We start from the raw sequence: 26,638 nt of genomic DNA, 5'->3' as shown, positions 1-26,638 counted from the left end.
ATGGTATTACATTTTTGGACGGGACACCCTCAAAGTTATTTCTGGAGGAAAAAGTGGGTCTACCCAGCCTGGTAAAGCGGCCACCGAGTGCTTTCAAGTTTCATTAAAAGTTTGGCGTTAGATTAGGGGCGAAACTTGTGTCTCGCGGTCAATGCGTTAGACTTGAGAGTCATGATACAGTCATTGTAGATTTCACCTTAAACCAAAAGATTAATTGTGGTGACACTCAACAAGCAGTTGCTTAATCGAATGACAGTAGGAAATAAATCGAGTTTTTTTTTCCGAAAATCTCCTAGATAAAACACGGACGAGCATTTCCCCTTTAAGCAAATTTCCCAGCTTGCACTACGCCTTGCTCCGTGTTTTGGTCATACTGAGTGTGGATGATGGACCTGCTACAGGGGAAAGTCGACATGAATGATTCAGCTGATGAGGAGTACCAAATATTTCTTAGTTTACACGAAGCCGCTCTTATGTCATGTAGAATACCTCCCCTGTATTGGAAAAGCGTGTATTATAAACTTTCCAATGAGGTACGGGTGTGCACAGCACATGTCGGTGGGACCACAGGTCGATTCATATTCAGCTGCTCATAAGCTTAAGTTTAGCGCAAGGGAGCAAGACTGACTTTACTTAAATACGTTTTCTGTATTCTTATTATTCCGGGTTAACCCACTGATCATCCTGGGAACAGTTGTTTTGGTGATTGTTAAGCTACAATTCAGTTCACGTAATGTTTCCGCGAACGGAAGCTATAGTCTTGAGTATTTTAACCCCGATGTCTTCCTTCAAAAAGAAAGTCAAGCCCCGGGCAAACTTGACTTAGCCCCTGATCTTTTCAATAGCTACAAGCTCCCGTGGTGTACTCCCCAGTATTTAATTTGGTTCCACTACCCCTCCTCCTTTTATATCATATTCTCCTACACCCTTGTATCAGTGCATGTATTTGAGAAGTGGCTGCTTGCTAATGATACCTCTAATGGCGGTTAAGTTATTTTTCCACTTGTAACATGCTGTTTAATCCTCATACTTAATATTCGAATGTGACATGAACTGTATTTCTCTGGCTTATCCAATATACAGGTGTTTGATGCAGGGGAAGTGTTTGGGGTTATGCAGGTGGAGCTGGAAGAGGAAAATGAAGCGGAAGAAGTGAGGAGATCAAACCCAGGAGCTGAAGTGACCTGCAAAGTAATTGTGATGCGCCAAAGTGGCTTGCAGGCTACTGACCCCAGCAGGTCAGTCACTCTAACACTATCTGGTGAACAAATAATATGCCAACCCCATATGAATAATTACTATGTAGTACCTGTTTAAAATATAAAAAGTTCAACAACAAAAAAACCTATATTTCAAAATTGATATTTTTTTTACTAAATCTAGCTCATAATATAATGAACATCTTCAGAAAATTTGGTTTTTGAGTTGTTGCTGAGATATCTTAGCTTAAATGTAGTGTCATAGCATAAAAACCTATTTAGTTTATTTTTCTTAGTTTTTCAGGTTTTTGACAAATGAAGGCCCTTTTTGATAGGCCAGTGTCTAGTCAAAAGTGTAAACTAAAGAGGAAAATAAATTATTCTGATTGTACCATTAATTCTCTTTTTTCCAGTTACTTTGGCAATATTGTCTTTTTATTCATTTTAAATAGTAATTTAAAATGTTTTACAGACATTGAATGATGGAAGATTTAAGGGCAGAGCTTGAATATTTACACATCCAGGTTTCCTTACATTAGATGTGTTGTCTTTTCGTGCTAGTGTGTTCCTCGTGGACCACGCCTGGACATATAGAACACAGAACGCAAGGCAGCAGTTGGAGACTACACCTGGCTTGTTGGCTCGTATGGCTGCTCTCATGGGTGTGGACTTTCATGGTGAGGTCCCTGACCCAGACGTCGTGGAACAGGTGCTTACCCATATGTGGAAGTATAACCAGACCTACCAACTGTCTCATGGGGTAAGTTCCCCCACACATTTGTGGTGCTTAATGGTCTTTAAATAACCATAGTCAACAAAGAATATACTAGGGCTGAATGATTTGGGGAAAAATACCTAATTGTGATTTTTAGTCAGATATTGCGATTGCGATTTGATTTATAATTATAATTTTTTTAAAGTCAGTTCAGAATTCAGTGTGTAACAGATTTAAAACATATGCCACTGCATTACCACATGACATACCATCAAAATATTAATTGGTCTATATTCAAATGGAAGAATGAGAATTTGAACATTTACTGAGACAGTATATCTTGCATTAAATAAAATATCAGTCCCCCACCTAAATCTTGGTTTTTACAGGTCTTTAAATCTGCTGCCGGAGGTTGCGCAGTCAGTGATTTTTAGGAAACTCAATATTCTATGTAAACTTCAGCTACATTCCTGAGAGTTCCTATTCCAAGAGTCATAGCACCAGATATTTATCCTATAAAATTTTAAGTATTTAGCTCAAGCATTGTTTTTTAGATGTTGCAGCACACAATGCTAGAGAAAGGCCTAAACACACTGCCAACTCCATCCCATTTTTTATTTATTTATTTGTTTATTTATTTGAGAAAACTAATGACATTGTAGACCTGAAATGTATATTGTTCCAGTTAGGAAGTATATCTTCCCCCTATATTTTTTTTGGCAGATCGCAGGTGATCAGGGGAGAAGTTTCTTTAATCTGATTAATTCAAATTGAATTATCCTTCTACCTGCTGTGCTAACAGTTAATATTTCATGTCTGTTTCATTTCTGATGTGAGAAACTCACTCATTGCTGCATCCAGGTACATAGAAGTGTATCTAGTATACTTGCTGAAAACTACATTTTTCCATTATTATCAATATGTAATTTGGGTATACGGAATGTGGGTGTTTGTACGTTGCTTTCCTTGTTTTTGTCCAGCTTGCCCCTGCCCCCAAATAAGCTTCTTCTCCCCACCACAGTCAGCTGAAGACAAGGTGCCCGTGTGGTACATCATGGATGAGTTTGGGTCCCAGGTGCAGCATTCCAGTCATCCCACTTGCTGTATGGCCCCCTTCTTTTTCGGACCCCAGCAGATGGCATATTCTATCCTGTGGCCTCTTCAGGACCTGGGCTTTGGAGGTACACTGGGCGTAATGTCATGGAGTTTTTTTGCTAGTTAATACTGAGTATTTGGCCATTTTAAGTGTAGTGCAGTGCAGTGTGGCAGTGGCTTAGCTTACTTTATAAGCCTTCAGACACTGCAGCAGTAATTAGGGTGACTGTGGCTGCATATAGAGTGCACCAAAACATGGCTGATTTTTCTTGCAGGATAACAGACTTTATTGGTACTCCATATTAACAACAACCTGAACTGTTAATTACCTAGATCAGTGGTAGTCTATAGCAATGATAACCTTAATCAGGAATAACCTAGATCTGTGGTAATCTATAGCAATGATAACCTGCGTCGTTAATGAATAACACTACAGGCCAGAAATTTGAGCCCATCCTCCAATTAAAAAAAAAAAGCGAAACACTGTTTTTTCAAAATTTTATTACAAGAAAATATTAGAAATACTTAAAACAAACATAACTGACTGGTTTTAAAGTCTAATGTGACAATTTTCTGAGCATCGTTAGTGGTATTTAATGAATGCAAGTTCCTAAGTACAAGTTTAATCAAAATAACCACCCATTGCCTTGATCACAGCAGCATTCTTTAAAGCAGTTTTTGGAAATAACTTGTATCCAAACCCTTCCAGCACCTTTTCAAGCTTGCAAACAGTTCTGTCTCATTTGCTAGACGCTCATTTTAAACGTTGGTCCAAGTCGTCCCATGGATGGACTTTCATCCGTCCGGAAGACCTGCTCCCAATCCTGAGCACTCCAGTGTTGTACAGATGCAGTACAACAAAATACTGAAATAAAGAGCAGACAGCACATTAAACCTTTCACAGACTGATCTGGTACAAGGCAGACCAGTGGTTATTGTTTAATTTATTTAGTCAAGAGGCTGAAAGCAAAGCAATTTCTGATATTAGTAAATAGAATTCCAACATGAAGTGAATGTCAATGCATAAAGACAATCTGGATATGTCTTATTCAAAGTTTCAGTGTTTTTGGCTAAATAATGTGTTACTTCTAGCTATAAAATACTGAAAACCAGTCGGTTACATTTGTTTTAAGTATTTCTAATATTTTCTTGTAATCAAAGTTTGACATGGTATTGATAGTATATTGTTTCATTTTTTTTAAATTTGAGGTTGGCCAAAACTTCTGGCCTGTAATGGAAATCAGTCATAATATATATAAACAATTACCTACTTTCATATTAATATTACCAGCATTAACAAAGTCTGGGCTGAATCCTGTGTCATCACTTTTAATGGTGCTGAGGTACAAAAGCTACTATTACACTATAAGTATGCAATCGGCTGCCGTGTCTCTGCTTGTCATCCTCATGTCCCTACACCATAGATGAAGTGACACGTGATTATGCTTATGGTGAGAGTGACCCCCTAATACGAAAGTGTCGCCTGCTACCCTGGGAACCATCTGATCTACGAAGTGTGAGCAGTACGACTCCTGAACCTTCTGATATATATTATGAGGTATGTATGTATTTAGTTTGTATTGCTGTTACCATTGTTCTTAGGCATGGGATTACCTAGACCAGGAACTGACATTTGGTGGCCCGGTCACTGAGCGCCAACATTACAAGTATGCTGTTCTTCTTCTCCTTCTTTTTCTTTTCTTGTTGTTGTTGTTCTGTTTTGTCGTTCAACAAAAACACTTTGCAATAAATACTAGCACTCCATGCTGCCTCACTACTAGGAGGAGCTGCAGACAGTTACTTGGAGAAATGTAAACACTAGGGGGGCAGTGAATATTGAGAATCCAGCACAAATAATGTATTTATGAAGCTGACTGTCCTCTGTTCATTAGTGGCAAATATCGTATCTGTCTTCATTGCTTCTTTCTGTTTTCTGTTCAGTTCAATTCAATTTTATTTATATAGCGCTTTTAACAACAGTCATTGTGACAAAGCACTTTACATTTAACCAGTCAGAACCCCACTGAGCAAGCCTGAGGCAACAGTGGCAAGGAAAAAACTCCCTCTAGCAGGAAGAAACCTTGAGAGGAACCTAGACTCGGAAGGGGACCCCATCCTCCTCTGGGCGACCGGGGAGCATGAAACTGTATTTATATTGACATTCATTGAGTTCATATAGTTATGAAGTCCCAGTTGGTTTCATGTAGTTATATCCAGGAGTCCAGGTGCAGGTTCACACGGTGTCGTGTCGGCTCGGGATCAGCTCAGAAAAGAGAAGATCGAAGATTTTGTCCAATGTATTATGTACATTTCAGTTCGAGGTAGACGAGATGATATTTAGCAAAAGTAAATGATTTGTTGGCACTGATTTGTGTTTGTTGACAACACAACACCACCAACTTATTGACACACTTTGTTGGTAGATAATAAATTCTCTTTGGCTATGGTTTATTTAAGGTCATTTTTATCTCCTTTTTTGTTTTATAAACATCACAGTATTAAACGTAAAAAATTCAAATATTGTGACGTGATTTTTTTCAATATCGTGCAGCTGTCATTTAGATAGATGATGAATATGACTTTATTTGAAAATTTGTAATGTGAAATAAAATCTTGCTTCTTTCTACATCTCCAGATAGGAACAAGGGAAATTCACATAATTGAAAATAAAGTCTTAATAAAGAAAATAATCTTTTTTTTTAAAAAAAAAAAGGAATTGCATTTTACTTTTTGAACTCTGACAGAGTGTGGTTCTAACATGAAATCTTTTCTTCAGGCTATCTCAAGGGAGAACAAAGAAATCCTTCCCCTCCAAATCGAGCCTCCCAGTTTCTCAAAAGAAAAAGTATTCAAGTGAGTTTTTTTGGGTCTTCCAGAATTTCATTCTTTGCCAAAACTGAAAGCATACATGTAAAAAAAAAGCAGAAGATGGTGTCGTAGTTCAGGAACTTTCCATAGGCACCATTAAAATATGCTGTGGTATCAATGAGTAACATTGTAAGTAGTGATGCACCTTGTAAGTAGTGATCCACATTTTTTCAGTTCTGATCCGTTTCCAATATTGATTCCGGTAGAAGATCTCTTTTGGTTTTAGTATTTTTAAATAATAAATATGTAATACAGTATAATAAAGTATACATATATTTCGAATTTATTAAAATTAAATAAATAGTGACATACCGTAAACTAGTAAATAAGATGAAAAAATGTACGGCAAAATCTTTAGTTAGGCTACTACATTATGAAGTGTTCCACCTCATTTGTTCATCTAGTTTTCAGCATTTTTGAGACATTTTACAGCTGAATATCTTCCAGGAGAGTATACGCAAGTGGTGAATGCTGAAAATGCCCCACAGTTTTTCTCCTAATGGCAACAGTATCACTTAGATCACCACTGAGGTACCCTAAGCAAGGTACTGCCCCCAAGCATTGTTGCCCGGGCGCTGAATTAGCTGCCCCCTGCTATGTCACATTGTCACATATGGGTTAAATGCATAGGACACATTTCGTTGTTCTGCGCTGTGTGCTGTGGTGTGTCAACAATGACAAGTAATCACTAAATTCTAAAAAATACACTTTGTTGCAATAGCAGCCCCTCGTGTATCATAAGCTGTAGCGCGAAAATAGCCCATGCTAGCGACTCCCAAATCATCCATTGCTTTTTGCACATTACTCGTGTTCTCTCACACAACTGTGTGCCTTGTTCAGTGGGATTTTCCACTAAACGCTACTCCCACCTCTCAAAACTTTGCTTTTAAAAAAATTGCAAATTGCTATGCTACTAGTTGCTGTTAAAAGCATAAAATACTCCCAGATCGAACACCTTCTTGTATGATGTTCTTATACCCCTGAAACTGCGAAAGGTATGTGCATAACTTCACAGCCAGTGGAAGTCACTGTGCTCACACTCACTGAGTAGCAAAAAAAATGAGTAGCAGTGGTAGCATTCAGGTTGAATTGTGCAAAAAAACACATCTAACATGGGAAAGAGCTGCTGTGCAATTGATTGTACCAATAGATTTACCATGAAATTGGAGCTACCTTTTGAGAGACTGGCAAAAATCAAATAAGTAAGTATCGGATGTGGATTGGTCACATATGGCCAGTGATCCGTTAAATAGGTCTGGATCAGCGCCAATCCAAATATCAGATCGGTGCATCTCTGTAAGTTGCTAAACAAAATTATAACAGGAAGTGAGGAGGAACTGAGGTGAAATAAAGAGTTAAATTTTATATTTAGATATGACAGTGTAGAAAAGCATTACGAATGGAGCAGCTTGTCTCTCTGCACATCTTTCAGGGTTTACACTGAGATGAAGCAGGTCCAGGAGAACCTCAGACACCCTCGCTTCCAGCTCACCGACAGCATGGAAGAAGCTGACATCCTCTGGCTTTTCTCCCACATCCGGGATTACAGGTGTGTCCTTGCTCAACCTCCGTGATGTTTGGTGCTTATCACAGTCTTCTTCACAATTCCTTAAAAGGCACAATGATTCTCATGACTAAGACAAATGCTTACTGCATGCTTCCAGGAAGCTGAGTGAGGACAGACCACATATTCTTTTGAACCAGTTCCCCTGTGAGACCATTGTCACAGTGAAAGACTGCCTGGCTGCGATTGCACGGAGAGTAAGAGATGGCCAGGGAGCTAAATGGCTTCCTAAGACTTTCAACCTACAGACTGAGCTGCCCCAGTTCATCAGTCATTATCAACAGAACCAAGAGAGGTTAGTCAATGAGCCATTAGCAACAGAACCAAGAGATTAGACCATCAGCCCTTATCAACAGAACCAAACTCAAATCAGCCATTATCAAGAGATCCAAGTGAGAATACTCTGTACAGTGATTTGGTCTCAATATTTTGTTCATATCAAGGAAACATTTGGTGAGTTAAAGGTTTTCCTAAGAAGCTATAATTTTCATCATTACAATACCCAGCATTGTGGTTCCTTTTGAATGCTATATATGTAATACATTTTTTTGTAAACTGCAGCCTGGTTATTCTTTGTATGTCCTAAATGAAGGGCTTCTTGCTTGGTGTATGGGACCTCAGTCCTGCTTCTAGGAACCTAATACAAACTGTCCTAGCCGTGCACTTTACACCTGAACGTAATGTTTCCCATTCCCTTTGAAGGTCACTTAATGTCATCATTTAAAGTCCCTTCCACCTTTTACCTGACTGGTTTCTGGTCATTCTCAGTGTCTTCTGCTTCAGCATAGCGTTCTACCAACAGAACCATGGTTAAACCAGGATTTAAAAATGCAGTTTTTTCATTTTTTTATAGAGTGGTCTCTTAATATTCTCCAGAGCTTCTCTTTGCAGTTATGGCAGTGTTGTTCATAATAAGGGTTATGAATGTTCTGAGTCAGCTTTGCCTGTGGTGTTTGGTTCTCAGGGGGCTGGACAACCATTGGATCTGCAAGCCCTGGAACTTGGCACGGGGTCTCGACACCCACATCTCCAGTGACTTAAATTACATTATCAGACAGAGGGAGAGCACCCCAAAGGTAGAGTCCCCATCCAGCTCTGCCAAAGTTAACTCCAGGAATTCAAGAAATTAAGTGTCTTTCCGCTGCCTTGGCCCAGAGTGTTGCTGCTGCTGCAGCACAATACAAACTCAGCAAATCATCTAAATACAGTGGTGCTGTCATGCGAAATCTCATCCCCTTTACAAATTCCTTCCCGCTATGATGTACATGAAGTGGCTACCTGTGGATGCAAATCCAGCAGAGCTGTCAGCTGTGATCTGTAAACTCAGCCTTGCGCTTTGTAGTCTTCCCCAGTTTTGCAGATCTCAAATGTGTGGACAGAAGTTAATCAATAGGTAACAGAGCTGTCTTCAGTGGCGGTAGCAGCCTGCTCACCCTGTCACCTTTTGAATAGGCCATGAATGAGCCGTGCCTGTTGCTAAAGGTACCGGCAAATATTTATTTTTGTGGCAGGTGGTATGCAAGTACCTGGAGGATCCTGTGTTGTTCAACAGGGAGGAGGTGGGTTTGGTGAAGTTTGACATCCGCTACATGGTTCTCCTGCGCTCTGTCCAACCTCTGCGTCTCTATGCTTACAACGTTTTCTGGCTGCGCTTTTCCAACAGGTATCCACGCCTAGTGCCTCTCCTCCAGCATCCACAATCAGCAAAATATTAATACATTCATTGTGTTCATTTTACGTCATAAAGGTACAACCCCAATTCCAAAAAATTTGGGACGTTGTGCAAATTGAAGAGAAAAAAAAACAGAATGCAATGATATGGAAATTTTATAAGCCCATATTTTGTTCATAACAAAACATAGCAAACATATCAAATGTTTAAACTGAGAAAATGGGCCATTTTATGGAAAAAATAATGTAATTTTGAATGTCATGGCAGCAACACGTTACAAAAGTTGGGACAAGACTATGTTTACCACCCTGTGGCATTACCTCTTCTTTTAATAACAGTCTGTAAACGTCTGGGGACTGAGATCATCAGTTGCTCGAGTTTTGGGAGAGGAATGTTCTCCCATTCTTGTCTGATATAGGTTTCTAGTCCTAGATCTTCTGTGTCGTAAATTCTCTTTTATGATGTGCCAAATGTTCTCAGTGGGTGAAAGATCTGGACCGCTAGCTGCTTCTTTGAATGATACAGTTTTAAATGGAATCTTCAGATGGCATGGTGAATTGTGTTCACTGACAATGTTTTATGGAAATATTCCTGAGCCCATTTAATGATTTCCATTGTAAGATCGTACCTATCTGTGAGGCAGTGCCATCTAAGGGCCCGAAGATCATGGGCATCCAGTATGGCTTGCCCCTTACAGAGATTTCTCCAGATTCTCTGAATCTTTTTATTATATTATATACTGTAGATGAAGATATTTTCAACCTCTTTGCAATTTTATACTAAGGAATTTTTTACTGAAATTGCTTCACTATTTGTTGGTGCAGTATTAGAGGGATTGGTGATCCTCTACCAATCTTTATTTCTGAGAGACCCAGCAACTCAAATTATTTGCAAATTGTTGCTGTTGGGTTTTTGTACCACTAACTTTTTCAGCCTCCTATCACCTCCTTCCCAACTTTTTGAGACTTGTTTGCTAATAGTAATAATAATGATACATTGATCCCCGTGGGGAAATTGTCTTTACGCCTCTCTCAACTTGCTCTTTGTAGAGTAAGGTGTCTGCGGAGGGCAGCCATCTGTTGGGGTGCCCAGGGAACTGGGGGTTAAGGGCCTGAGCCACACGCTGCCCCCCCCCCAACCCCCCGAATTTTTCTGTCATGAAATTCAAATTGCGGCAGTATTTATCAAAAAAAATAGCAAAATGTCTCACTTTAAACATTTGATATGTTTTATATGTTCTGTTGTGAATAAAATATTTTATGAGTTTATGAGATTTCTATATCATTGCCTTTTGTTGTTGTTTACAATTTGCACAACGTCCCAAGTTTTTTGGAATTGTGATTGTGGTTGATATATAGACACATCTGTCTGCCCATGATCAAACTTGATTAACTACAGTGGGTTCAGTAACCTTTATCCCCTTCTAAGTTGCATTTAAATCTTGTTCCACAGGCCCTTCTCTTTGGACCACTTTGACGACTACCAGAAACATTTCACAGTCATGAATTATGCAGAAGGAACTCAGCTGAAACAGGTGTGTGATATCCATACTCCAGTGTCCTAGGGACTGTCCAAATCAATGGGACATGTTGCATGATTTTACTTGGGATTTTACTTACGGTGACCTGTAAACGTTGCCCCATCCCATCATGACTTAATATATCTTATGATTGTGGGTAGAGATGGAGGAATACTTTGGCTAGAGTATGGCATGGTATTACGGCATAGGAAAAGGTGGGCGAACAGTATCTTTGTGCCTTCGCAGAGCAGCAGCGGTTCTTGGATTCCTTTGAATCTGGTTTTCGGAGGCAACATTCTACAGAAACAACCCTTCTGAAAGTTTATAATGTTTTAATTGCTGGCCAGTGCTCTGTGCTCGTACTGTTAGACTTTACCGCAGCTTTTGATGCAGTTGACCATTGGATCTTAATTAATGGGCGTCTCTGGCTGTGCTTTGGACTGGTTCTCCACTTTTTCATCAAATAGGAGTTCCTCAGTTGGTGTGACTGGCTTCTCATCTTAATTCTTTGAAGGGTGTTTAGTATCATCTCTATGCAGATGATATACAGATTTATTTTTCATTTAAACCTAATCAAATTAATTCTTTGGTCACTTTGGTTTATTGTCCGTCTTGGGTTAACCTTCTGGAGTCTGCGATCCCGCTGACAGGATTTGACAGAAATTTCAGCAAACCAGCGAGGTTTTGCGTTATACAATTTTTGCATTATACAAATTTAAAAAAACACCCTCAGAAACCTTGGATGGTCATCTTTTCACATATATATAGGTATAAACTAAATATATTTCTACAGCTTTGTGATATGAATAAATAGAACGAGTGACTGACTTAAGCGTCTGCGTCTCGAAGCAGCTCTGATTGCCCTCCCACTTGCAAATCGCGCTATTTGCATGATAATAACATGATAATCTAACAATTGGTATTGGGTAAAGAAATATGTGAATATGCCCTTTAGGGCTGCAACGATTCATCGAGTAACTCGATTACAAAAAATCCTTGATGCAAATTCTTTGTTTCGATTCTTCGTGTAATCTGCACGACTATGTACTGCTTAGTGATCACCGTGTTTCACTCGGAGGATTATTACTGTCACAGTATGCTTATGCTGCATTACGTGTAGCAGGTTTGGTTTGATGGTGCAATGGAGGATGACAGGGAAAATAGCAAGGAAAGTCAGAGAAAAAGATGAAAAATGTCTTAAGTGTGGGACCATTTCAAACAAAAGAAAAGCGAAAATACTGCACGGTGTGTCCATTGTAAATCCGAATTAGCTTACCACAATAGCACAACGTTAATGATTCAACATCTCAACGGAAAGTACCCGGTCTATGCATCCATTCCACAGAGCGGAGCCAGTACAAAGTAAGCGCGAGCGCTTCACTCACATTCGCGGCTAAAATAAACCTGCGATAGAAACGTATTTATGGGCATATGTATGAATAAGAAAAAATATGAGATTCAGCCCAAGCAGCCCCTATTTTTCCTCAATAAAAACACTGATAACACAACAGCAGTGAAAATGATGCTGTCATAGTTAATTAACATGGAGCTGGAGCCTGTATATACACATGCTGAGAAATTGCAAAAAATCACATTATAAACATTTTTAGTCAAGACTTTTGAGTGTTGAAGCTTATAGAAACAAGTTGGCTACACATGCGTGAATGAGACATTCTGAGATTTAGAATGCAAAGTTAGATCTTTGGAGTGACACACTTTTTTTCAAAGTCAGTGGCTTTCACAATTAATATTTATGAGATAGGTGTCCCCACACCCGTAGCAGTTTGCATACTGTCAATGGCCCATCAGACTGGAATGTTACTTCACCCCACCCATTACTTTGGAAAGGCAGTTTGAAATGCAACAAAAGTAGCAACAGCATACATAGAATAGCATACATGCACAGATTAATGCCAGAACAAAATGCATTGAGAATGTGCTGTAAACTGTTGGAGCATGTGCAGCATACATAAAACTTGGCCATATGCAGCAATTAGGCAGTGACAGTGGTTTCAATGACCAAGGGGTGGTCTTTTTAATTCTTAACTTTTGGTTTGTTTAGGGCTATCTATGGCATTGGCCGCAACATGCCTATTAATATTTTTTGCGTGCTCCTAATCTGCTTATGAAATTGGGAGCGTGAGTAAATTTGAGTTTGTGCTCAATTTCCACACTGATATACCCATTTAAGCTGATTCCGGAGTCTACCTTAACCTACATGATGTGCCTTTTTAATTATAATTTTTTTAAATACTGTCATATACCAGGGTGAAATGTATAGAAGGTATGATGACGTGAAAAAAATAGATACTGCCCAGGCCTTACTCTGGCCTGCATGTTATATTGTAATTTTCTTAAATGTGGATTTAAGAGCCATTTTTCACTCTAGCACCATGCTGGAAATTTCACCTCTGCTCACAAATATTTAAGTACCTTCGTTAATAGTGTTTTTTTACACGTAAAAATTAGGGGTAGTGTGGGGCTCAATGGGTCAGGATGCTGTGCCTGTGGTCAAAAGGTTACTGATATTAGGGTGCAGATTTCCATCCATCCATCCATTTTCCAAACCGCTTATCCTGCTGGGTCGCGGGGGGTCCGGAACCTATCCCAGAAGCAATGGGCACGAGGCAGGGAACAACCCAGGATGGGGGGCCAGCCCATCGCCGGGCACACTCACACACCATTCACTCACGCATGCACTCCTATGGGCAATTTAGCAACTCCAATTAGCCTCAGCATGTTTTTGGACTGTGGGGGGAAACCGGAGTACCCGGAGGAAACCCCACGACGACATGGGGAGAACATGCAAACTCCGCACACATGTAACCCAGGTGGAGACTTGAACCCGAGTCCCAGAGTTGTTAGGCAACAGTGCTAACCACTGCACCACCATGCCCCCCCCCCCGGGTGCAGATTTGACCGATGAAAAAGTTCATATAAAACAAAATGTGGCTCATAGCCACTGCAGACCACTCTGCTCATTATCGCTTCCTGCTCCAGTCAATTTTTACCCTGCACCAATGAAACAGCTCACCTGTCACTCCAAACAATGAAAACGATTTGCATTGTATTTTAATTGTTTAAACTGTAGCCTGCCATCAAAATAACTGAGCAGCAAAATCCACATTCAAGTGGAAATGATTTATGATCACCTGGCTGGTATATGATTTTCAATTCAAGACAAGTCTGCACATGCATTTACATGTATGTAATGGTTTTATTACCTTTGAGATAGACTGTATGTTTTGCAAACTATCCCAGCACTTTGATGTAGCTAATTTTAGGTTTATAATGGAATAATATAGATTTGCAGTAACAATTCTTGCGTGTCGCATCAGAGTGAGTTCAGAACCCTGTGAAAGTGGAGCGAGAGATAAGGGGATGCTGCAGTTCTTTTCAAATATGCCATTCTGAGTGGAACCAAAGAACCAAAGTTGAATATATGTATGTTTTTCAAGTGGGAGAAATAGCAGACAGTGTGAAGTTTTTCTTTTTCTTCTTCTTTTAAAGTAAAATAAAACATGGACATTATATGTGTGTCTGTGTGGGTCTGTGTGTGTGTGTGTATATATATATATATATATATGTCTGATCCAAAAAATTGTATGAGTAGGGTGGGTACATGTGGGAGTGATGATAGGTGATCTGCTTCCAAAGGGAAGTGTGACAGAAAACGTTTGAGAACCACTGATATAAACTAAGAATTGTATTATAAGAGTTGAATATTTCCACAGGTTCACTATGATGAATTCATCCCTATGTTTGAAAATCAGTACCCTGAACATCCTTGGAACGAGATCCAGGTAAAAAATGTGATAAACGCATCATTCGTCTGACTTAGAATGGAAATGTATGGCAATTTACAAAAACTCAAAAGGCAGAGTGAAACCCTTGAAATGACTTTTTAAATTCATGTAAATGTTTTTGTTTGTAATTGATATGATCCATATAATAAGAGATAATCAATAAGCATCTATGAGGGCATCGACATCATGGAACCATCCATCCATCTTGCAAATGCTTATCCTGGTCAGACGGAGGGGGAGGGGGCTGAGGCCTATTCCAGGCAGCATAGGGCACAAGGCAAGGATACCAGTCCATGAATGGGATGACAGTCAATTGATGGGCATACATGAGAAACCCTGAATACCTGGAGGAAATTCATCTGACACAGGGAGACCATACAAACTCCATACAAGAACTGTTCCTTTGTCTTCAGTAGTGTAAGGGCTGCAGCCTGGTGAACAAACTGAAGTGCAAATCAAGTCAGAAGAGGCCTATAAAGGCCTTGTGTCATTATCCAATAATGTGACTGGCCCTTGGCCGGTTTTCATTGATCATGGTTTCATCTGACAGTATGGACAATGAAAATGCCTTTGTATGTGTATGTCTGACCTTCTGGCAGAAGGAGGTGTTCAAGGCATTTGGGGAGCTTTTCCAGGCAGCCTCCGCTCACCCTGCTCCATATGGGATCTGCGCTCACCCCTCCTCCAGGGCTATCTATGCCATTGATCTCATGCTCAAATGGGCCCCAGGTGGCCAAGGTAAGACCCTTGAACCACGGCGGTTTAACAGAGACTTAAATTCTCAAACTCTTTGGGAGACACGTGTAATATATCTACTTTATATGTAAGTCATACATAAAGGGTATACTCTGACAGTCTGTGTACCATAAAACTGTTTGACCTTTGATGGATCTTGTTATCGCTTCACAAAAACATTATATGAATGAAAATCTACATTTGTCCAGATCCTTTCCTCAACAACTGGACCATTGAAACGGCAACAACTTTAATAACATTAAGACTGGAAAAAGTATTATCTCATTGCCAGTTGCTATATTAATGCTAGTCATTATATTTATAGCTGCTACTTGGCCTTTAGAATGTTTTCATGTCATGCCTTTAAAACCAAACAAATTCAGCTTACCTGTCATAAATTATGTGGCAGAAAAAGCTATGAATTTTCTTGTATTCATGTTAAGTTACTTTAGTAGCCACAACCATAAACAGAATGTAGATCATGAGATGCAGTAGCATTAGAATGCGGATAAATACCTAGCTGTCAAAGCCTACTATCTACGGACAGTGTGATCTCCCCACTGTTAAGATTGTTCTCAGTGAGATCGGCTCTCAAGATATTGTGTAACCATTGCTGGTAGCAAGTGCTAGATAAGACTTCATCTCTCCTCTCTGGATCACTTTATTTTATTTTACAATTTTGGGAATCTCAAATAATCATTTACCTTTGTTATGAGCAGTGCTGGAGCAGTGACTGTGACAAATGCATCGAAAGAGCACAGAGAGTACACTTGAAGAAACTAAGCCCCAATATGGTTGATGATGGCCTTTGCTTGATATGGATGATATAGTGTGACATCACCTGCAGCACTCCTATAAAACCTGCAGTTGATGCCAATGAAATATTGAGGTCATGTTGTCCAACAGGTAAGAGAATCATGAGGCCACAGATCCTAGAGGTCAACTTCAGTCCAGACTGTGCCCGTGCCTGCCAGTATCATCCCCACTTCTACAATCACATGTTCCAGACACTCTTCTTAGACCAAACTGAAGATTGTCCTGTCACTCTCATAGTGTGAGACTCAAATGGATCAGCAAGAGAGTTGTGATGTAAAAAATTTTCCTGGCTAATAAAAAAAAAAGTGGTTTTGCTTTCATTATGCTGGGAGTATGTCTGTATGTCCACTATCCTTTCAGATCATCTGCAGCCACAACATTACTGGTCTTCTTCTTAGTCTGTTTTTGTGTACGTTTTACTGAAAATTGCCTCATATTCGACACATACATATATATTTTAACAAGTAAAAACATATCTGAAATCAAACCATGACCTATCAACCAATAGTAATTTTACCTTTTCATAATTTTTCAGCACACAAATAGCCTAATGAACTTGTACCCTTTACAAAACCACAACCTTAAGACTATTCTTGCTTAAACACAATTGTAATCTAAAGCCAGAAATCATAACATATTAAAAAGCCCTTTGCCTGCTCTAAATTTGTCAAAACAATCATTCAAGTATGATAAGTTGTCTTTCACATGCACAGATACCTTAATGCAATATTTCTTAAACCAGTCCTCGATAACCCCCAGACGGTCCATGTTTTTGCTCCCTCTCAACTCTCAGGTAATTGGAAGCAAAAACAAGGATCATCTCAGGGTCCCCGAGCACTGGGTTGAGATACACTAAATTAATTTCAGTCTGTCTGTCAGTCTGTGAATGACCTGGGGTGCAAAACATAAATCTTAAATATCTGACTTATTAGGACAGCAGGGTAATTTGCTTGATGTTTATGTAGTGTTAACTGGACTGTCCATCAATATTTGCATTAGAATTTATAGGGTTTATGCTTTTCTTATCCCAGATAGCAAAATTCTTTGGGCCAGATCTGGCCCACACTATTCATTTTCTTCTGGCCCTGATACCACAAAAAAATATGGCCCTTGTTGTGTTTTTGAAGAGAGCAACTCACACTGAGAGCGACTGGTGAACCAACATACATCACTCTTTATTTTATTTTCCTTACTTCCCGTTTTCCACACCATCCTCCTCTTTCGCCTATTTCCCATTGACCTATATTCATGCCAATCACCAACTGTTTTACATGCAAATACAAATACACTACATCTTCCCTTTGTAGTGAACAAAGGGTAGAGTGCCTTTGTCTCACCACACCTTAGATAATTATTCTGCCTCTTTTGTTGAAAGGTCTGTTCCTATTTACCACCTGAATGAAAGAACAGTATAAATATAGGCACCTTTCTCGCAACAGACTTTTAGCAACTAGTATTTTTTTCTATTTTCTAGGTGCACAAACTTTTATAAAAAAAAAAAAAAGTTATGATTAACATTTCAACATTCAACAGTGCCTAAAACTAAAACATCTTTTCGATCATCAATGTGACAGACCACATCTTCGAGCCCCTCAATGACCTCTGCCGTTGAAAATGTCCGGGTGTCGAGGCAATACTGAACGGAAGATGGTTAAAGTGGAACCTCCCGAATGGTGTGATGAAGATAGTGTACTTGGCTGTTTCCTCAGTAAGTTCAATTTCCCAGAATCCCATATTAGCATCCAGTTCGCTGAATACTTCTGCTCCCGCAAGTGTTCCCAGGCTCTGTTGTACTGAAGGCAGGATGTATTTTTCGTGGCATACATACTTTTTCAAGCCGGTCAGCTATACACACAAGCGCACTTGTTTGGCATCTTTCTTGGGTGCAACCGCCATGCCCACACACCAATCTGTTGGACCTTCAATGCAGCTGATGACGCCCAGTCTCTCCATGCGCTGGAGCACGTCTTTGACTTTCCACTAACGGTAAAAAAATCCTTCTGGGGGACAACCCCAGGTCTAAGTTTTATAGCATACGGTTTGCGTACCTCGCATAGGCTGCTACAAAGTTTAGGGTAATTTGACTTTAGAGACTCCAGATCTATGCTGCCAACATGGCAGAGTAACCCAAGAAAGGGCGTACTGAGGTTTTTGACCACATACACTTTCTGCTCTATCTGCCTGTCTACAGCCCTAAGCTGTAGTCTCACATACCCCACCATTTCTAGTGGAATTCTATCTGGACCTAGCAAGGGTCTCTCAGCTTTCTGGAGAAGGCGCTGTTGACCATTGGGGGATAAACAGCTAAAGACGGTCTGTGACACTGCAGGGACAACTGCACCAGTGTCAAGTTTGAAAGTGATGTTTTTGCCCATCATGTCTATTACAGTTGTCCATGCATCAATCTCAGATGTCATTGAGCCAAGGAGGAAATTTTCCTCCTCTTCCTCAATACTGTGCACCACTTAGCCAGTACAGCACACATGCTGGAAATGGCCTTTCTTCCCACAGGAACGACACTTTGCATCTTTGGCAGGGCACTCAGACTTGGGATAGAGCATCTCTCCACACCTGTAACACTGGGAGCTTCTTGCATTTTTGCTCTGGGCACGGTGCTGCTTTACTGCCTTACTTTTGAATTTGTTATATTTGTCCTGTTCTTTTTGTTGTCGGCCCTTAAACAGTCTTTCCACAGAGCCACCAACCATCTGATTAATACCAGTGGCATCATTCTTCAATGTGTTTTGCTGATTTTTAATCTCCTCTGATTGCCTTGCCATATTAATGTTTTTTTCCAGGTCTAGGTCTTTTTCCATTTGCATGTGTTCAGAAAGTCGTGTATCAGCTAGCCCTGCCACCATCCTGTCTCTGATCAGTTCGTCATGCAATGGTCCATAATTGCAGTGCTCTGCAAGTGCATATAAAGCAGTAACAAATGCATCGACGGTCTCATGTGCTTCTTGCTTGCGCATATTAACTCACACTGAGACCGACTGGTGAACCAACACACATCACTCTTTATTATATTTCCCTTACTTCCCGTTTTTCGCACCGTCCTCCCTGTCTCTTCCGCCTATTTCCCATTGACCTATATTCATGCCAGTCACCAACTGTTTTACATACAAATACGAATACACCACAGCTCTGTGCCGGCCCTGACATGGATTTTCTGATTTGGGCCATAATAGGCCCAGACACGGATTTTCCTGATTTGGGCCGTAACAGGCCCAGTGACGTCATAAACTACAATGGCTACACAATTGATATCAATAAAGTTTATTTTTACTTTTACTGCATACAATATATAAATGCTTTTCAACAAGCTACTGATTTATAATTATATTTAATTACACTTCACTTTGTAACTTCAACAAACAGATGAGGCATTTTAAACACTTTACAACATACAAAATATGGTTTTGTAATCATACAACATTTCAGTAATATTCAATATTATACAACGCTGTATAACACTTGGTGAATGTAATCCTTTGGGGCGAATACTGCAAAGATATAACCGGCAAAACATCCATCCATCCATCCATTTTCCAAACCGCTTATCCTACTGGGTCGCGGGGGGTCCGGAGCCTATCCCGGAAGCAATGGGCACGAGGCAGGGAACAACCCAGGATGGGGGGCCAGCCCATCACAGGGCACACTCACACACCATTCACTCACACATGCACACCTATGGGCAATTTAGCGACTCCAATTAGCCTCAGCATGTTTTTGGACTGTGGGGGGAAACCGGAGTACCCGGAGGAAACCCCACGACGACATGGGGAGAACATGCAAACTCCGCACACATGTAACCCAGGCGGAGACTCGAACCCGGGTCCCAGAGGTGTGAGGCAACAGTGCTAACCACTGCACCACCATGCCGCCCCCACCGGCAAAACATATTATAACCTTTTAACCTTCAGAGAATGTAGACCAATTACTGCTGCATGATGTAACCAAAATAAGTATGTATTTACACCTTATGCTAGCTTTGACGTTTCTGCATCTGTATCCTATTTTAACCCTGGTAGTATGCACCTTAATTAGTGCTGCAGCTTATCAGCTGGCCAACAGGTTCATCCTAACCTGAGCCGCTATACTGTAGCAGGCATCATAAGGACATTTTAAAATGAGAATCGGTTAGTACAGTTACTTCACAGTAAGTTTTGTAGTAGTACCATACCCTAATGAGGAACACAACAATACTGTACATGTAAAAACTGAAATTGTTACTCTACAGAATTGCTAGACATCCAGAATCTGGGGGCAGAGGAAGAATGTTCACTGAATAACAAGAGACCCATATAGTCAATATGGTGATCACAAATAATTCCATTAGGCTACGAGAAATACAGCAGCGCATAATAGAGGATGACATCACCTTCTGAAACATAAACAATGTGAGCATGTCTATATTATCTCGTGTACTGGCAAGCAACAGAATCAGGATGAAACAAATTTACAGAGTCCCTTTTGAAAGACACAGTGAACGCGTAAAACAACTGCGATATGAATATGAGCAGGTAAGCTATAGTATCATTGGTATTGAATCTGGAAGTGCAAACTCTAGTGCTGAGCACGGGCCTGCTGTGCTGCATTTGTTTGTCTTTTCCAGAGAGTGATGGAGCTAGACGCAGATGCCATGGATCATGAGCTGATTTTTGTGGATGAAGCAGGTTTTAATCTCACTAAAATGAGGAGACATGGCAGGAACCTTATTGGACACCAATGTCCCAGGACAACGTGGTGGTAACATAACTATGTGTGCAGTTATAAGTCAAAACGGTGTAGTTCACCATCATGCAACCCTGGGCCCATGTAACACTGCACACATTATTACATTCCTGGACAGCCTACATTATACGCTCACTAATGTTTAGAGACCAGAGCAGACCAGGTACGTCATCATACGGGACAATGTTAGTTTCCTTAGGGCTGCCTTGGTCCGCAACTGGTTTACAAATCACCCACTCTTCACTGTACTCAACCTCCCGCCTTACTTTCCATTCTTGAATCCGATTGAAGAATTATTCTCTGTCTGGTGCTGGAAGGTCTATGACCGTCATCCCCATCAACGCATGGCTCTTTTACAGGAAATGGAGGAGGCATGCGAGGATATTGACCAGGCATCATGTCAGGCCTGGATAAGGCACTTCAGGAGTTTCCCCGGTGCCTTGGACTAGAAAACATTGCATGCGATGTTGATGAAATTCTGTGGTCGGACCCAGAGAGACGACAAGATTGATTTTTTTCTCTCTCTCTCTCTCTTTCAGTGAAATTGAATCTAACTTAATTGAAATAATGCAGTCGAATTCGACTGTGTGAAATACAGCAGTGGATTATAGAAGACAACATACATTTTGAGGGAATAAATAGTGTGAGTCTGTCAACAATTGACCGTGTCCTGCAACGCAACAAGATAAGGATGAAACAAGTTTATCGGGTACCATCTGAGCGAAACTGTGAGAGAGTGAAAGAGCAACGATGTCAATATGTGCAAGTAATTAAACTTTCACAGTAAACTCAGTACTAGAATGTATACTGTATTGTCTGGGAAGCAGAACATGTATATATCATACTGTATCATTTCCATCCATCCATCCATTTTCCAAATAGAGTAAACATATAATATATTTCTAATGTTAGACATAGATATTAAGTTCTTGTCTGCAATAAGACTGAGGTCTTTTATTGTGGTGACTATGACACGCCGTGATACAGTTTCAGCCTGGAGTTTTAAAAAAGCACTTAGGATGCAAAAGGAATTCTTATGTCATTCTTCCATAAAATCACTCCCTAATGATGCCATATGTACAGGGAGATAACTGAACAAAGCCATGTGGAACAATACCACAATTTCTTCAATTAAATAGTTAATGATTGGAGTTTCTCCGTGAGATAATGTAATATTAATATGTAATGTTATTATACATAATTATAAAGTGTGGTATGGTTTGGTCAATTCCAGACATAAATTCATCAGTACATTATGCAATATATCCAGGATTAAACAGGTAGTGACGTGATATATTATAAAATTAGTATTACATTATCTCATACCAGGAAAAAGAGAAAGTACAGTTTATGCAAAAATATTTATTCATAGTTGGGGATAAACCGAAAACATGAATTCCATGCACACAGACAAATATAAATACATCTGTATATTACCCAAGCAAATGAAGATAGCATAAATATATCCAACAAAAACATGAAAAAATAGACAAAATAAAATATCAGCTGATGTTAAAAATCTGACATCGGGTTTCATCTCCTCTTCTGGTCAGTCCTTCAGTGTTAGACTGGAGGTTGGTGCTGTGATTGATGGTCTCAGCTGTTTTTGTGGATGTTGTTGTTCCTCAGTGTTCTTGCTGTTGTCCAATTTTCTGACATGGTTACTGACCCAGGCCTTCTCTGGATTTACACAGAAAGACCGGTTTCTGTTGGTAACAAACCTGCAGACAATCAAAAAGTAAATTTACATCATCCAAAGGTAACAGCCAATGTACTTATTCCTGATAAAGTATGACATCAATGATAAATAAATACTCACACTAATGCTCTTTTGGGACAGCTGCTGCTGGTCTCGGAGACGGAGACAATCTGACTCAGTGGGATTCTTTTGTGGTAATAATCCATGCAACAGGGAACAGAAAGACCTGGTGTATCTACAGAAAACAGACAACCACTTTAATTGTTGTTAAACATTATGTCACATAACCTCTGGTACAGTTTCTTCACAATATAGCAGACATATTGTATCAGAAATATTACACACATTTATTAAAACTGGCACAGTATAACACAAAACTTAGTTCAGAAGTACAATATAAAAAACATGATTATAGTCTCTTAAAGCATATAAAGATACAAACTGGCTTGTGTTGAGGTTCTGAGGCACTTACTGCTGTAGACGAGCTGCACAGAGCAGAGCAGCACCAGGAACAGAACAGCAGACAGAGTCTTCATGGTTCCCTCACTGGATCCCAGCTGGATGGATGCAGAGGCAGGAGGAAAGAGATGGACAGAGAGGGAGAGGAGCAGCCGTGTGCTGGAGGACAGAGAGGAGCTGAACCTGGTCTGAGAGGCGCCTCTGCTCTGTCTTATATAGAGGCAGAGCTGCATTACTTCTCTGAACCCAGCAGAACTTCCCCAATATTTTACTTTCTTAGAAGGAAAAGTTGATGAACAAGCAATTCTCTCTTCCTTATTTTAAAGAAAACAGGCCCAGTATATATGTGGCGAAAAGATCCCCTGTAAAATTCTTGTTAAAGAATGGATATTTACCTGATATAAAATGTCTAACCAATTCCCATTTGCTTAAATCTATTCGCATTTTATGTAGTTTTTCATTGGGCAGTAATAATCTTTTTAACTTTATCTTCACGCTCCCCATGCATGAGTTTTAAAGCCTATTTTTAATCCCTGAGGTACAATTGCAAAACTTAACTGAATTAAAAATGTAGAATGAATATGAGTGCCAGAGAGCATATTATGGCCAAAAGCTGTGTTGAGAAGTATGATTTTTCAGGCTGATCTCTGTGTTGCAGTGAGTGCGCCTGGAAATGACATAATCCACATGGTGTGCTGTTTTGGCACATTTCGTGAAATATACGTAACGTTTTCAAGACCATAAGAGCACTTCTCAAAACAGTTCATACATATAGCAGAACACTATGGTTTAGCTGCAAAAGCCTGTAGCTCACCCAAAATAATTAACTCATGTCTCAAAAGCAAATAATTACACCAATGAAGTAGTCAGTGTCACCAAAATGAAAAGTACAAACAGCATCGTTTTAACCATGACAGCCAAAGTGCATAGATATATTGTCAAAATGTCAATGTAAGTATGATTCTGAGCGCCACAATTCTGAATGAGAGTGGTTGCCACATTTCATTGCAGAAATCTGGAAGAGAAGATGGGGATGGATAGGGCATACCCTCCGCAAACCACAAACCAACATCACCAGACAGGCTCTCAGATGGAACCCCCAAGGCAAGCAGAAGAGAGGCCATCCAAGAAACACCTGGAGACGAGACCTCGAGGCAGAAATGACAAGGATGGGCTACACCTGGAGTCAACTAGAAAGAATGGCCCAGGACAGAAACCTCTGGAGATCTACCTTTGGCGGCCCATACCCCGGAAGGGGTGGAGGGCGAAAATGAAATGATGAACCATTTTGCATGACTCTACATTACAGTATGTGCAAGAGAAATCACTTGCATGCACATGTAATTTCAGATCTCAAGACACAGTACAATAGCAAACAAAACAGCATTGTGTAACACAAAAATAGCAATACAAGGACAATATAATCATGTACTGTCGGCAGGGATGTTGCTAGAGATTTTGGATCCCATAACAGTCAGTCACACTGGGCCCCCAATTATGTTCCCTGCTGTCATACCAGCCAAATTATTTATTTGATGCAAACACATATAGGCTTCATTCCCAGATTGTTTGATTGATTCATTGCCAAATCCACTATGTTTGAAAAAAAAAAAAAAGGTTTGAAGACTCGATACATGTCCCAGCACGTCATGGGGAACACCTTCATCAGCTCATCACTAGGGAGATCGGTACACACACTCACACCGAGAGAGGGGTCAAAACACACACTCTAACTGGGTTGGAGATCAGGAGAAACACACATGTGTAGCCACACCGAAGGGAGCTCAAACACTCAGGGGACCACAGGGCAGAGAAGTGCTCAGTAACCAGATGTTCATCAGCAACTCCTCACACATTGCAGACTGGCCAAACCAGTTTTATAGGCTAGTTAGTTAAGGAGATGAAGCACATCTGTCAGTTACTGGGAATGAAGTGCGGCTGTTTAGAATTCAGGCGAGAGAGACCAAGTGAGGGGGAGTGGCTACAGCACAGACTCACACACTTATAGGAACAAAAGAGAAATTCAAATACAGTTTACACAAAAATATATTTCATATATAATTTATTCAAACAAGTACAAATACAACTGTATATCACCCAAGCATATGTTTACATATATATTAATATAAATATATCCAAAAAAAATGGGGATTAAAAGAAGACTCAACACGTGCTAAAATTTCAGATGATGGGAATAATCTGACAGGAGTTTCATCTCCTCTTCTGGTCAGTCCTTCAGTGTCAGACTGGAGGTTGGATCTGTGATTGATGGTCTTGGCTGTTTTTGTGGATGTTGATGTCAGTCAGTGGTCTTCCTGTTGTTCAGCTTACTGACATGGTTCCTGACCCAGGCCTCCTCTGGATTTACACAGAGAGGCCGATTTCTTTTGGTAACAAACCTGCAGACAATCAGAAATAAAATGTACATCATTTTAAGGAAACAGACAATGTACATATTCCTCATTAGATGTGATATCAATTATAAACAAATACTCACACTAATGCTCTTTTAGGACAGCTGCTGCTGGTCACGGAGAATGAGACAATCTGACTCAGTGGGATCCTTTTGTTGTAATAATTCACACAACAGGGAACAGAAAGACCTGGTGTATCTACGGAAAACAGACATTCACTTTGACTTTAATTGTTCATTTGTTAAGAATCATATCGCACAAGCTCTGCCAGAGTTTCTAGTACAGCAGACACATTAAATCAGAAATGTTACAAACACACTTATTAAAACAGGCACAGTATTACGCAAAAATATACTTCATAAAATAGTAGTTTAACCACTCAGAAGCTCTCCTAAACCATATAATTAATACTTTAATGTCCCTCTGGAGAAATTGTTTTCACGCCTCCCTCAGCTTGCTCTTTGTGGAGTAAGTTGTCTGGCCCAGGGAGCTGGGGGCTAAGGGCCTTGCTCAAGGACCTGCAGACATGCTGACGCTGGGTTTTGATTACAGCCACACAGATGTAGCCCACTGAGCCACATGCTGCCCCTTGCATAAAGATGCAAACAGGCTTATTTTGAGGTTCTGAGACACTTACTGCTGTAGACGAGCTGCACAGAGCAGAGCAGCACCAGGAACAGAACAGCAGACAGAGTCTTCATGGTTCCCTCACTGGATCCCAGCTGGATGGATGCAGAGGCAGGAGGAAAGAGATGGACAGAGAGAGAGAGACAGATAGCAGTACAGTAGCTGTGTGCTGGTGGACTGAGAGGAGCTGAGCCTGGTCTGAGAGGTGCCTCTGCTCTGTCTTATATAGAGGCAGAGCTGCATTAGTTCTCTGAATCCCACAGGAATTTCCCTAAGACTTTACCATTTAAAAGGAAAAGCTGATGAACACACGGTTATTTTGCGCTTCCTTATTCTAATGACTTAATACCATTTCCTATGCAGGTTTCATTTTTACGACAGCACAACTAGCACTGTAGTCTTGCTGATATTTAAAGATATTATATACTTGTGTTTCCATTATTATATATATATATATTAATCAAATGGATATTATTGATATATACTAGATATTACTCAGAAGAGACATTTACAGTCAGAAAATAAATATGGTATAGAAGTGCTATATGGATAATGTTAAACCCAGAATCAATCACTGTTAGGAAGACTGACAGCTGCTTGCCAAGACCTGTGTCTATAAACAGGGATAAACAGGGATGAAACGCTTGAATAACACAAGTTCTGCATATTAGTACTGATCATATGTCTCCAAATGGATCTCATTGTGAATGGATTTT

At 40.1% G+C, this 26,638-nt stretch overlaps 2 protein-coding genes across 5 annotated transcripts; one reads left to right on the top strand and one right to left on the bottom strand.

Annotated features, from left to right (window-relative positions):
- The first annotated feature begins 339 nt into the window (after positions 1–339).
- On the top strand, positions 340–16,312 carry ttll12 (tubulin tyrosine ligase-like family, member 12). Of its 2 annotated transcripts, XM_048973089.1 has the most exons (14): positions 340–533; positions 1,084–1,238; positions 1,761–1,959; positions 2,936–3,095; positions 4,434–4,567; positions 5,786–5,862; positions 7,310–7,426; positions 7,542–7,736; positions 8,406–8,517; positions 8,953–9,104; positions 10,566–10,647; positions 14,367–14,435; positions 15,038–15,176; positions 16,080–16,312. In XM_048973089.1, the coding sequence occupies exons 1-14, from the start codon at positions 384–386 to the stop codon at positions 16,229–16,231; spliced, it is 1,893 nt and encodes a 630-aa protein (XP_048829046.1). In that variant the 5' UTR covers positions 340–383; the 3' UTR covers positions 16,232–16,312. The 2 variants fall into 2 exon arrangements, with proteins under 2 accessions (XP_048829046.1, XP_048829047.1); XM_048973090.1 differs by lacking the exons at positions 10,566–10,647; positions 14,367–14,435; positions 15,038–15,176; positions 16,080–16,312 and adding an exon at positions 9,105–10,301 and having other exon boundaries at positions 8,953–9,000.
- Positions 16,313–22,070: 5,758 nt separating this feature from the next.
- Positions 22,071–26,104, bottom strand: LOC125706426 (C-C motif chemokine 5-like). 3 transcript variants are annotated; one of them, XM_048973123.1, is made up of 3 exons: positions 25,933–26,104; positions 25,379–25,493; positions 22,071–22,444 (listed from the first exon to the last, which is right to left on the bottom strand). In XM_048973123.1, exons 1-3 carry the CDS (start codon positions 25,994–25,996, stop codon positions 22,273–22,275), a joined length of 351 nt encoding a protein of 116 aa, XP_048829080.1. In that variant the 5' UTR covers positions 25,997–26,104; the 3' UTR covers positions 22,071–22,272. The 3 variants fall into 3 exon arrangements, with proteins under 3 accessions (XP_048829080.1, XP_048829079.1, XP_048829078.1); XM_048973122.1 differs by lacking the exon at positions 25,379–25,493 and adding an exon at positions 22,543–22,657; XM_048973121.1 differs by lacking the exons at positions 25,379–25,493; positions 25,933–26,104 and adding exons at positions 22,543–22,657; positions 22,895–23,107.
- Positions 26,105–26,638: the final 534 nt, after the last annotated feature.

Source organism: Brienomyrus brachyistius, chromosome 13 (assembly GCF_023856365.1).
Source record: "Brienomyrus brachyistius isolate T26 chromosome 13, BBRACH_0.4, whole genome shotgun sequence".
In the NCBI taxonomy this organism is placed as follows: Eukaryota; Metazoa; Chordata; class Actinopteri; order Osteoglossiformes; family Mormyridae; genus Brienomyrus; species Brienomyrus brachyistius.
Note: the sequence above shows the minus strand (reverse complement) of the source record. Positions and strands in the feature narration are given on the sequence as shown.

Coding starts and splice junctions, on each gene's coding strand:
- LOC125706426 (XM_048973123.1), bottom strand. CDS start 25,996: ATGAAGACTCTGTCTGCTGTTCTGTTCCTGGTGCTGCTCTGCTCTGTG. Junction 25,494..25,932: donor TGTGCAGCTCGTCTACAGCA/GTAAGTGTCTCA, acceptor TGTTTTCCGTAG/ATACACCAGGTCTTTCTGTT. Junction 22,445..25,378: donor TGTCCTAAAAGAGCATTAGT/GTGAGTATTTGT, acceptor GATTGTCTGCAG/GTTTGTTACCAACAGAAACC.
- ttll12 (XM_048973089.1), top strand. CDS start 384: ATGATGGACCTGCTACAGGGGAAAGTCGACATGAATGATTCAGCTGAT. Junction 4,568..5,785: donor CTTCTGATATATATTATGAG/GTATGTATGTAT, acceptor TCTTTTCTTCAG/GCTATCTCAAGGGAGAACAA. Junction 7,427..7,541: donor TCCCACATCCGGGATTACAG/GTGTGTCCTTGC, acceptor GCATGCTTCCAG/GAAGCTGAGTGAGGACAGAC.